The sequence below is a fragment of the Cinclus cinclus genome, chromosome 28, assembly GCF_963662255.1.
Source record: "Cinclus cinclus chromosome 28, bCinCin1.1, whole genome shotgun sequence".
Taxonomy (NCBI): domain Eukaryota; kingdom Metazoa; phylum Chordata; class Aves; order Passeriformes; family Cinclidae; genus Cinclus; species Cinclus cinclus.
Genome location: NC_085073.1, coordinates 6052701 through 6065110, shown reverse-complemented (window position 1 = coordinate 6065110; position 12410 = coordinate 6052701). Strand labels below are relative to the sequence as shown.

Genomic DNA, 12410 nt, shown 5'->3' with positions numbered 1-12410 from the left:
CGTCTACTAGAAAAGAAGTGAAAATTACCCCAAAAAACTGCAGACATATGAGATGCACTGGATGTGACCCCATGCTCGTGGAACTGCTACATCATTGTTTACTCCTCCAGCACCACAACTGTCACTCCAGTCACTTTTAAGGATTTATTCCATTATCCCATCCCCGTGGCAGGACACAAACACAGCTCTCAGGCCGAGCAAACACAGCCAGGAAGAACAAAAATGCAGGAAAAGGCCAAAAAAAAAAAAAGCATTTTTGTTGCATTTTTTTGTTTGGTTTGGGGTTTGTTTTTTGGTTTTTTTTTTTTTTTTGAAGGGAAGGAAGCTGTTGTAATATCTTGGAATTTAGCAGCAGTTTTGTTTCTGCCACTGGGACATTTCCCAAGCAACTCCTTCCTCAGAGCTGAGCTGAGAACACAAGGCCAGCCTTGATTTTCAGGGATTTTGATTTTCACCCTCAATACACTAAAACACCCAAATTTTCTTCAAAAAAACGTCACAAATTAACAACAAAACGGGAGGTGACACCTCCAAGGAGCAGCTGGGATTGTCCCAGCTTCCACCAGTTCAGCACAGAGCAAAAAGGGAAGCAAAATCCTCTTCCATCTCCTGGAATGAAACAGGAACTCCATGAAAAAAAAACCAAACTGGGATTCAGAAAAAGATGTATTTATCATGAGAGGAATGAAAACTGCCAGGCACAGGGAAGGGCACAGCGAGGCAGCTGACTGGAGACTTTCTAAATCTGATTATTTTTAAGGTTACCTGACAGCATTGCTCCAATACTGCACTTCCAGGAAAATCCTGAGCTCTAAAAGGCTGCAACACCTGCAGGAGGCCCCTGCAGCTGCTGAAAATCCTCTCCAAAATGAAGGCAGAACTGCAAATTCTGTGCTCTGACAGAGGGGAAGGGGGTGATGGAGTCAAAGCTCTTATCTCAAGTCTGTGATAACCTGAGGAAGGCATTCCCACCCTTTGGATTTGGGATTAAAATCACTCATTTTTACAGGCTGCATGACCAGGAAGCAGAGGACTGGGAGGCAAGGATCATTTCTTCTTTGTTATCATCAAACTTTGGGCAGTGGGTGGTTTGTGGAAGAGACAAAGCAAAGCCAGAAAGGAACCCCAAGAAACAACCCCAAAAATGAACCCCAAAAAGAACCCCAAAAAGCAGAGACACAGCCCTGCCCCACACAGCTGAGGTACAACACAGCACTCACTATAAAACAACACAAAATAAATTTATCACAGAAAAGTCTGAGTTAAAAGGGATTCACGTGATAAGTTTATCACAGAACAGGCTGAGTTAAAAAGGATCCATCAGGATCAAGCTAAAATGAATTTATCACAGTTAAAAAGGATCCATCAGGATCAAGCTAAAATGAATTTATCACAGTTAAAAAGGATCCATCAGGATCAAGCTAAAATGAATTTATCACAGTTAAAAAGGATCCATCAGGATCAAGCTAAAATGAATTTATCACAGTTAAAAAGGATCCATCAGGATCAAGCTAAAATGACTTTATCACAGAATACACTGAGTTAAAATGGATCCATCAGGATCAAGCCCAGCTCCAGGCCATGCTCAGGACACCCCAAGAACCCCAACTCAGAACTGCAATCCATACAACCCTTTGCTAAGAGCACTGCAGTCCAGTCCAGCCCAATAAACTCCATTCATAAGGGCTGCATGTTATTGATCAGCAGAGCCCAGGCAGGAATCAGCTGAGCCCTGGCCAAGCCCCAGCGCTGCACTTTTAACACTCCAAGAGAGCCAATTATTACTCATGAGTTCATGTTTTCTTCACCTTCCTGTTGAGGAGATTATTTAAGACCTCAAATCACTTAACTGGATTGTTTTGTCCTCTTCTGAGTCATCTCCAAATTCCAAGGCCCCATTAGATTCTCCTTCAGGAGCTGCAAGCAGCTCCCCAGGTTGCCTGAGCAATAAAAGTGTGAGGAAACGGGGTTGTAAAAAATCACCCAGGCTCGGAGCTGTCCCACAGCTGCCTCCTTCAATTCCTGTGAAAGTGGAAAGATCTCACACCCCAGCACTACTTAAAACCTCTAAACTCCACAGTGCATTCAAATCTTTTTTTTTTTCCCCAAGAAAAGTTCAATTTTTTCTTGTGAACCCAAAGAAAAACAAAACAGAAAGAGGAGGGGAGAGAGGAGGCAACAGCATTTAATGCTGTGAATTTTTTTTTAATTTCTGGTTTTTTTCTTCTAATCTCTGAACAGTGAAAACAGATAAAAAGTCCATTTTTCTCCCCAAAATGAATGAAAATTAATCATTAGGAGGATTGAGGGCAAAGAATCATTAGGAACACACCTTGCAGGATTAAAACAAACAAACAAAACCATCACAATAAAGATTAAAACTTAACGCACAGGCTGTGACTTGGTGTTTAAAAACACTTTTGCTATTTCTGGTGAACAAAGGTTTACTGTTTAAAACTTCACAGTCACAACTGAGCAGCAAAAAACAGGATACAGCAAACTGGAGCCTTAAAATAGTGACTATTCTTCCAAGTTGTGCTCTATCGCCGGGCAGGGAGCCAAGCAAAGCTACAACAGGCACCAAACCTGATTTGAGAGCTTTGAAAAACAAACCCCAGCCCGTGGCAGCTCAGCTCAGCTCCTTCCCTGCGAGGTTTTTCAGGCGTGGATGCTGCTGATAATTCAGTAGCTCGTTTATTATTTGATATCCAGAAGGCAAAGAATTCTTTTGGCTCTCTTTAGATGGAGCTCGACACGCTGAAAATCTTGTTTATTTTTGTGAGTGTTATTAGCTAACGATGAGTTGTGCAGAGGATTGGGAGGTAAGGATTACTTTTTCTTTGTTAGCATCAAACTTTGGGTACTTGGGTGGCTCGTGGAGAACAGGAGACAAAGCAAAGCCAGAAAGGAACCCCAAAAAGGAACCCCAAAAAACAACCCCAAAAAGCAGAGACACAGCCCTGCCCCACGCAGCCAAGGTGCAACACAGCAATAATTACTACAAACCATCCTAAAATGAATTTATCACAGAAAAGGCTGAGATTAAAGGGACCTTCTTTTCTTAAAGCAAATATTCCTTTTGAGCAGGGATCTGATTGAGAACAATCATCCAGTTCCAATAAAAAGTTCCTCAACCATCCCCATTCCTCCTATTGAAATGCCTCAGAAAAGCTGAAATAAAAGCAGAGATGCCCTCATTAAGTAAGATAAAAATAGCTTTTATGTTCCATTTTTTATTTTTAGCTAAAGAATGAAAATTCAGTTACGTAACCCTACAAGTTTCGTAAATTAGGAGCCAAGCAGGGCACGTTTGCACTCTTTGGGGTTCAGGGGCACCTCACCCTGCCCTCAGGGTGGCCAAAAGCTACAGAAAATTGTTTGTGGCTTGAAAATGTGGCATCAGCCAACCCTTCAGGTATCAAAAATATCCCAAATATCATCAGAGTCCAAATTCTTGAAATTGCAAAAGGCTCATTCAGCACAATCATCCCCCTGAACCAGAGGCAAATCTAATTACAAGGAGAAGGTCAATCAGACATTTGAATCTGAGCTGGCTGCTGGAGACTTGTGCAATATTTAAGATATTAAATAAATATTAAATCAGATATTTTCTATCCCTCTTGCTGCCAGGAATACAATCTATACCAGGACTCTGCAAGGAATCAAAAAAGTCAGAAGTCTGGGTATGAAACAATCCCTGCCTTCCCTTCTCCCACAGAGGGTTTTTATTCCTTTAATCCAGCTTACAGATGTTGAAATCCCACTTTGAGGCTGCAAAAAAGAAAAAAAAAAAAAATCTCCTGCACAGCTTCTTCATAAGCTGCTCTTCCAACAGGTCTGAAGAGGCCCCATCCTGTCACCAACAACTGCTCCTCTGTCTGAGGTGGAAGCTATCACCATCTGCCTGGAAATTTGTATATTTTGGGATATGGACTCCAATTCCCTCCCCTCAGAGACCTCGACCGTCCAAGGAAAATAATATTCACATAAATAGTAATAGCTGGGTACCAAAATTAATTGAAAATTCATCTGACAGAGCTGCAGTGTGCAGTTAACACATCTTACTGCTCTGGAGTGATAAGTAACCAGAGTAAAACCAGCAGTGAGCAGCTCAGCAGGGACAGCACAGAGGAGATTTTCCCAATCATCAGGAAAAGTGATAGACCAGGCAAAGGAAGGAAAAGACACTTGGAGAAAATCTGCCTGTGAAGCAGGGACTTTCAGCCAGGGCTGTGGAATTCCTGCTGCAGCCTCAAGCTGCAGCACTTCAGCCTCCTCCACCTCATGATTTAAGAGCTGTTTTTTGTGGGTGTGTGGTGGTGTTGTTTCATTGCAAAGGATTGTTCTGGTACAAAGGGAAAGAATTCTCAATTCCTGAGAAATAATTTGCAAAACAAGGCAGTTATCAACACTTGGTTACAACTTTAAAAAGTCCCAAGGAGCTCAGGCCAAAACATAAAACATAAAATGATAAAGAGGAGCTGTTCAATGCTCCCTTGGCTCCACAAGCACTGCTGGAGATCCTCATTCCTGGATATCACTTCCAACAGCACGAAATGCAAATCATTTCAAAACAAATCAAAGCAACATTTGAATTATTAACTCCAGAGATGCTGATAATAAACACACACATCCAGCTGCCACCTCGAGCTCAGAGAATTCCAGAATGGTTTGGGCTGGAAGGGACATTCAGGCTTATCCAAGTGCCAGGGACATCTCCCACCATCCCAGGCTGCTCCAAGCCTGTCCAGCCTGCCCTTTGATACTCCCAGGTCCCAAAAACTCTTTGGGACCACAAATGTGAGGAGCTGAAAGCAAGAGAAACAAAAAAGTGAAGCAGCAGCGAGGTCACAGCTGGTCACTGTCACAAAATGAACCCTGCTCCCAAAAAATCCACCTGATTTTGAGTTTGCTGCTTTTCCCTCCCTCACCCAACCCCTCAGGAACCCCTCAGCAACAGCACAGCTACAAAAACACCAGGGGTAGAATTCCAGCCAGCACAACCAGGAACGGTTTTAACCCAGAAAAGCTTATTTTATTTATTTATTTATTTTAAAGACACAGCTTTACACTTGCTGAGAAATGCCTTGAAGTCTACTTGAGTTTCAGATCCTGCATTAGGCACAAAAATATCGATGCCAGTGTGGAACAGAGCATTAGGGAGTGATCAATGCTGTCAGGACCATGCACCAAACTGCCCTTCCACTGCTCAAGAAATGTTCTTTTGCAAGCACAGATGGATAATGGAGAACACAGATACATATTTAGCCTTTAATACATTTTGGTTAAATCCCTATTGATAATTTTTGAGAGGATGTCTGTTTTTTGCCAAATTAGTGTTTGATTACCACAACAATGAAAGTGTTTGATAATTTCACTGAATCCCAGAACCCCAGACTGGTTTGGGTTGGAAAGATTCTAAAATCATCAAATTCCACCTGGTGCCACAGGCAGGGACACCTTCCACTATCCCAGGCTGCTCCAAGCCTTGGATATTCCCAGGGATGGGAAATCCATAATTTAGCTGAGCAAACCCTGCCAGGGCCTCCCTACCCTCACAGGGAGGAACTTCTTACAGAAAATGCAGGAAATGTGGGTTAAAATTCCCCCCTAAAAGGTCCAAACCCATGGGTTTGGTTTCATGAGGTCCATCCGTGCTCTACCCACACATGGCTGGACACAGGAGTGAAAATTCTCTCTGAAATGTGCCCGGTGCTGCTGCCTCAGCAGAGCCAGGGCTTTGATATTCCTAAAGTGCAGGGAGTGCTTCCCAACCAAAATCAATGGCATTGATAAATTGATTATAAAATGGAGAACAAAGTGTTAGTGAGAGGAGCAGGGGGTTGATGGACGGCAGATTTCAATAAACGTTGTTTCTGAGATAGCTAGAAAATAAAAATGTGGTGTACTCGATAAAAAAATCTGATAAGCACTGATCTGATGGAGAAAGCCAGGAACAGGTAAAAATGGTTGCCAAGCCCACGTCCTCACACAACCACAACCACGCTCTGGGCTTTCCATGCCCTGGGGTTCCCCCTCCTTTTCCTTCGTGCTGGAGGAACAGCTCTGTGTCCCTTCCCTCTCACAGATCCTCAAGACAGCTCGCCCTCAGGCCACACTGCTACTAAAATCATTTTTCAGTACCAAATATTCATCAGAACGACTCCGAGGCACAAGTCCTGCGGCTGTGTTTTGTGGGGTGATGTTTTTACTCAGAGAAACCCTCCTTCACCCCCTGGCCAGCACAGAACTCAGATGAACACCGCACCAGCCCCTCCTGTCCTCCAGGGCTTTGACACCTCTGCCACTTCTACAGTCACAGCTGGATCTGAAAGGCAGCACCACAAATTTCAATTTCTGACTGGTAAACTAAAGAGAATCAGTATCCACACCTCCCCCTTTTCAGGGTAACCACAGGCTCAGCTCCCCTCTGCAGCTTGTTTTGAGGGGAAAACCCCAAATCAACCCCAAAGGACGGGAAGAACCGACTGCACCTCCTCACCTTGAGAACAGATTCTCTTCCCAAATGAGCACCTTCTATAAATGCAAATTACCACCCAGTGCTGATGCTAAATAAAACCCAAGCGCAGCAGCCGGAGCCGAGTCCCACATGTTCACCCTGAGAATTACAACCAAACACCCAAAATGCAGCAGTTGTACAATTCAGCCTCACGTGCTCCCAGAGCCCTTCCCCAGCTTTGCTACATCATTAACACCGAGGGATTTGGCCACTGCACACACAGAGATTTTGTCCAGCAGCAGCTGTGCTGTACTGTGTGGGAGTGATGGGACAATCAGTAAAAAAAGGCATTGTCTCCTTAAAATAATAATAATAATAATAAAATTAGAAATCCAACAAAAGCTGCTTGGGTTTGCCAGAAGAAACCTTGCCCTGCTCGGTGCAGTTTCCCAGGATGGCACAGCAGAGCTCGGTGTTTACCTTGGACAGCTCAGGCAGGCTGAGGGAAGCCAAGGGTTGCACAAGAACAGAGATTCTTTGTGCCCTGCCAGGTCCCCTCTGCCTCTCACCCTGCTGATTTACAAATGTTCTTTCAAAGAATTAAGGGTGCTGCTGGCTCGAGGTGGCAGCACCTGGAGCATCTCTGCAGGTTCCAAACTCCCTGCTTTGCTTGGGGGTCCTGCTCCATGATGGCCACACAAAGCTCCCAGGACAGGAGGAAACGGCCTCGAGCTTTCCAGGCTGGGCATCAGCAGGAATTTCTGCATGGAAAAGGTGGTCAGGTATTGGAGGGGCTGCCCAGGGATGGGTTGGAGTCCTCTGGAGGTGGGGACAAGGCACAGCTTGGGCTGGGAGGGCTCTTCCTACCTCAGGGATGCTGGGATCCATCAGAGAATGAAATTCATCACACCAGTGGGTGAGCACAGATGAAACCCAAATCACTCTTTTCTTGGAAATGTCCAAACTTTGGGAAAGTTAATGAAGAAAAAAATACCCTCTAGAGCTTGAAAAATTCACATTTGTGTTTGGAGAGAAAGCCACTTTTAGCCTGAGCTGCCAGCTGGAAGCATCAATATCTGCTCAGAGGGCTCAGTCCTGATTTTGATGAATTTCTTTAATATCTCCCAGACATTCAAAACCACTCTTACGTCATCAGGAATTTCTTTTGTATCACATTATTTAATAAAAACCTGCTGAAGACATCAGGAACCACTGCAGTTCTGTGTCATCATCATCATCATTAGTGTTTCTCATTTTTAAAAGCAGATTAGCATTCCTGATTTAACTAAGCTTTTAAAACTGTTTTGCATATTATCTACATCCAATGCTGAGCTGGGGATGTACAAAGACACATTTTGATCTCTTCCACAGCCAACAGGAACCAGAAAACCACTGAGTGTCTCATTTTTAAGTACAAATTTTGTGCCAGGGGGATGTGTGTGGGTTTTACACACTCCATCACAAACTGTAGGGTTTTACTTCATTTTTATTTCAAATAAAAATCAAATCTATGCTGTTATAACATATTCCACTCGATAAAATTAAACTACTAAAGGGTTTTGTATTAAAAGTAGCCAGGTTTAAAATATAAACACCAACGTTTTACTTCACATAGTTTCCAGGAACTCAACAAAAGCAATGCAGAACTTTGGATAACACCTAAAAATACACAAGCAAAAGGTGATGAAATTTTGCACAATGTTTCCAAACATCACCATTAACCTGGGTTTAATTCCCTGGGTTTGTTCCAGGACAGATGAAGGTGGGAGACTGTACCCATTGGCAGCGTTTTGGAGTTTGGGGGGGGGGTCTTTTTTTTTTTTTTTTTTTCCAAGGTAAGACTGCAGAGCCATCAGAGGGAGCTCAAACACAGCTCTGGCTGAAAGCCCTCAAAATAAAGTGATTTTAAGTGAATATATATTTAAAAAAAAATCAATTCTGGAAACCTGAGAAAATCTCCATCAAAAACCACCCTAAAAATGCAGGTCACAAATTGTCTTTAAATATCTTACATTTTTCAGCATTTCAAGAGTCTCATATTGAAGGGCTCAGCACTATCTGCACGTTAATTTTTTTTTTTTTGTTAATTACAATTTGAAAGGATGAGTAAATAGCTGCATCAAAAGCATCCCTGGGCTGAGAAATTGAGACAAGCCCTGGTAAACAAGCCCAGAAATCAGCGCAGTCCTGAAATTCCAAACCTCACAGAAAAAAAAAATAAAAAAAAAAAAAGGGAAGGAGAAGAGCCACAAACAAAACACAGGAGTCAATGTCACAGAGCAAAAAAAAAAAATAACTCCCCCTCTCCTCTCCTCACCCACTTTGTTACTATGGGGTTGGCAGAAAGCTCTGGATTATGAACACCAAGGTCCCACTCAAAAGACAATTAAGCAGCTCCAGAGCTTCCATCGACCACCCACCTCCACTCTGCACAAGGTCTGCGCCTCCCAGCAGAGCTGAAATGCCAAAAATCCACTGTGCCAGCTGAAAAACAGCACTCTGCTGCTCCACACTACAGGGAAACCCTTGGGAAAACAAAGTTTATTCTTTCTCAAATGATTTTTTTTTTTTTTGGTGAGGGCGGTAAAGGAGGGGTTGATATCACAACGGATCAGAATTTAAAAATCCCACATGGATCCAACGTCATAAATAGGTGGAAGATGACCATGAGAGAAAGGAAGTTCAGAATTTCTGCCTCTGCTCTGAGCAGTAACCAACAATAAAGCAGACAAGATGGTAAACATTGCAAAAAGACAATTACTAATAATGAAAAGGCAAGAGAAATTTTGGGCTGCTTCCACCAACTGAGTAAGGCGTTTTCAAACTGACAGCAACGTGCTGCTTGCCAAATGAAAATGAGAGCAAACAGCAAAGTTGTGCTTAACCCCTTTTTGCTTTTATGCTGCATTTTAAACGCCGATGAAATAACGGAATGTGAAAGAAAGTCTACAAAGGAGACATTTTACTCAGCTCTCTGGTCAGTGTTTCCATCACTTCAGTACCCAGAATGCTCAGAAAAGTTATTCATCTTGGGTTCTTTCCTCAAAACCAGGTTCTTGAAAGTGTGATGGGTTTCCGAGTGCAAAACCTGGGTTAGGAGCGCTTGGATTTGGGAGAAACTGAAATGGGATTCAGGAGAAATGAAATTTGGATTCTGACTTCTCTTGCAGGAGGTGGGAGCTCAGCGTGTGAGTTAACTGAAGGACAACCTGTAATTGCAGATTCCAAGAACTCCCTCTGGAACACCCAGCTCTGGAGTGGCAGCAAGGACTGACCACTGAAGGCAAAATCCCAGGGGACTGAGCCACACAAGATGATTCCAGTGACTACAAACACCTCCAAATTATCCTCACTCTGCTCCCAACTAACTCCAGCAGGAACATCCAACATCCAGGTGAGCACAAAGAGGGCTCCAGCCTCACACCTTCCCAGGCAGGTGCCTTTCCTTTACATCCAACCAGCAGCACCACCAATTCCAAACAAATATTTACCCTCTCCTGACACAGAGGAATAAAAGGGAACCTTTCACTGCAAATCCAACCATGCATTCCGTTGTTCTTGCAAAGCTTCCGCCTGAAACAGGCTTGTAAATTTTCTTGAAACAGTTAAAAACAAAACACTGACACAAGCAGCTGAGACAAGAACAAAAAGAGCCCTGACATCCCAGAATCTGGACCAGAAAAGGCATCTCGTACCCAGAAAGCGCATTGGTTACGCCGGGAATTTCTGCTGATGGGCTTTGCAGAGACAGCACCAGCCAAGGGAGGTTTTGGAAGTGCAGCAATTTGCACCTACGACAACCGGAGTGGAACGGCAACAACACCGGCCACAGCGAGTCCCGCAGCTCCCGCCCGCAGCCGGGGATGCTCCGGGGGGCTCTGAGGGACCCCAGCCCGTGTCTGCCCCCGGCTGAGGAACCTGGAGCCCACCGAAGACTCCGGTGAGGAAACCGCGACACCTGCTCGGAGCTGCGAGCCAAGCTCGGCCCCCGGCCTGTGCCGGGATGAGGAGCTGGGGAACCCTCCAGGCCAGACTGAAGGGACCGGGATTCCCCTCAGAGCCGGGACTGTCCCGGGGTGAGGGACACGGGCCCCGCTCAGACCGGGGGGCTGGAAGCAGCATCCCCTCAGACCCCGCTGAAGGAGCTGAGATCCCCTCAGAGCCGCGACCCAGCCAGAGGTGATGGAGCCGGGATCCCCCCTCAGACCCGGGCCTGTCCCGGGGTGATGCAATTGGGATCTCCCCTCAGATACCGGCAAAGCATCCGGGATCCCCCTTCAAGCTGGGGCTTGTCCCGGTGTGACGAACCGGGACCCTCCTCAGCCCCCTCGCAGGGGACACGGAGGTGCCCCCGCCGCAGCCCAGCCCAGCGCAGCCCCCCCCTCCCCGCCGGGCCCGCTCCGGCCGTGCAGTGATGCCGCTGCCCCGACCCTCCGGTTGGCGGCACCGCGGCCTCCCCCCGCGGCAGGTGTCGGTCTCCGGAGGATGCTGCGGGCCCGGTGGGCGGCGCGGGCAGGCAGGGCCCGGTGCCGCCAAACCGGGGGTGTTGGGGAGACCGGGGGGTGTGAGGTGGGGGCTGAGGGGGGCCTCCCCCCACCGCCAGGGGGCGCTGCCCGCCCCGCCCGCCGCGCGCCGCCGCTGCCCCCGGCCCGAGGGGCTCGGGAAGGGAGGGGGGGGGGGCGCCGCCCCTCACACCCCCCCCCCCTCCGCCCGCCTCAGCCGGGGGCGGCGGCGCCGAGTCTCACCCGGTGCGCGCGGGTCAGGCTCAGGTCCTTCATGACCTCCTCGAAGGCCGCCGTCTCCTCCGCCTGCTTCTGGTTGTGCAGCGCGATCTTCTCGCTGAATTTCCGCGGGTTGTTCGAGGCCGCCATCTTCCCCCGTCCGCATCCCCCTCCCCGCGGCCGAGGGGGGGGGGCGAGGCGCATGCGCCGGCCCAGGGATTGGGGGGGGCGGCCGCAGGGCGCGTGCGCGGCGGCGGCGGCGGGGCGGGAGGGGGCGGTGAGGGGGCGGAGGTTGCGCATGCGCGGGGCCGGGCGCGCGCGGGAGGGACGGCGGGGGCGGGGGCGCGCGCGGGGCTCGGGCCCGGTTCTGGTCCCGGTCCCGGTCCCGGTCCCGGTTCCTGTTATTGTGTCTGTCCTAATCCTGATCCCGGACCTTGTTCCCATCCCTGTCCCGCGTCCCTTCCCTTGTGTCCCCGTCCCCATCCCCGTCCCTGTGCCCTTCTCTGTCTCCATCCTTGTCCCTTTTTCCCTGTCCCCGTCCCTCTGTGGAGGCTGCTCAGTCTCCTGCTGAAAAATCGACTTTAGTGATGTTCTCACTTCACTGAAATGACGAAAACTCAGGAGGTGCCCGGCTTGGTTTATCAGGATTTCACACAAAAATCACCTGTAACTGCAAGAAAAAAAAAAACAAAAAACCGACACCCAGAGCTCTCCTTCACACACTGATTTATTTCTTTTTAATACCTTCAGTGTGAAAATCGGGCTTTGGACTCACAGGTGATTGTCTGCCCTCAGGGATGGACACAGCAGAGCTTGGGTTTGCGCTGGGATGTGAACCAGAGCAGCATCACCTGAGCGTGGATGCTGCTTCATCAAGAGCCAGGAATAATTAACAATTCTCACAGATAATGAGCAGGACTTGGGAACAGGGTCCTGCCTTAGTGAAACGGGAGCTTCACACGGACCAGGTGGGCTCTTGTGGCATCTTCGGGGCTCTTCCTGTGGAGTTGTCACCTCCTGCTGTTGTCCCCTGCTATGTCACACGGGTCCCTTTGTCCTGCCAGGGCTTGGTACCAATCCCCAGTCCCGGGCAGAGGGGGATCAGGACCACGAGAAACACAGGCAGGTGAAGAGAAAAGGTTGAGCCTCAGGACTAATGAACATGGGAAGAGAGAGAATCGATTAACCGGTGTAAGGTAGAACATTAATTAATAAAGAATCCGGTAACT

The 12410-nt window shown here is 47.4% G+C and overlaps 1 protein-coding gene across 2 annotated transcripts in view; it reads right to left on the bottom strand.

Annotated features, from left to right (window-relative positions):
- CRTC1 (CREB regulated transcription coactivator 1) overlaps positions 1 to 11331 on the bottom strand; it is a 45103-nt gene extending 33772 nt beyond the window's left edge. For both annotated transcript variants that reach the window (XM_062510125.1, XM_062510126.1), the window contains exon 1: positions 11206 to 11331. In XM_062510125.1, the coding sequence (XP_062366109.1) occupies positions 11206 to 11331 (126 nt within the window). The remainder of the gene's footprint in view (positions 1 to 11205) is intronic.
- Between the last annotated feature and the right edge of the window lie 1079 nt (positions 11332 to 12410).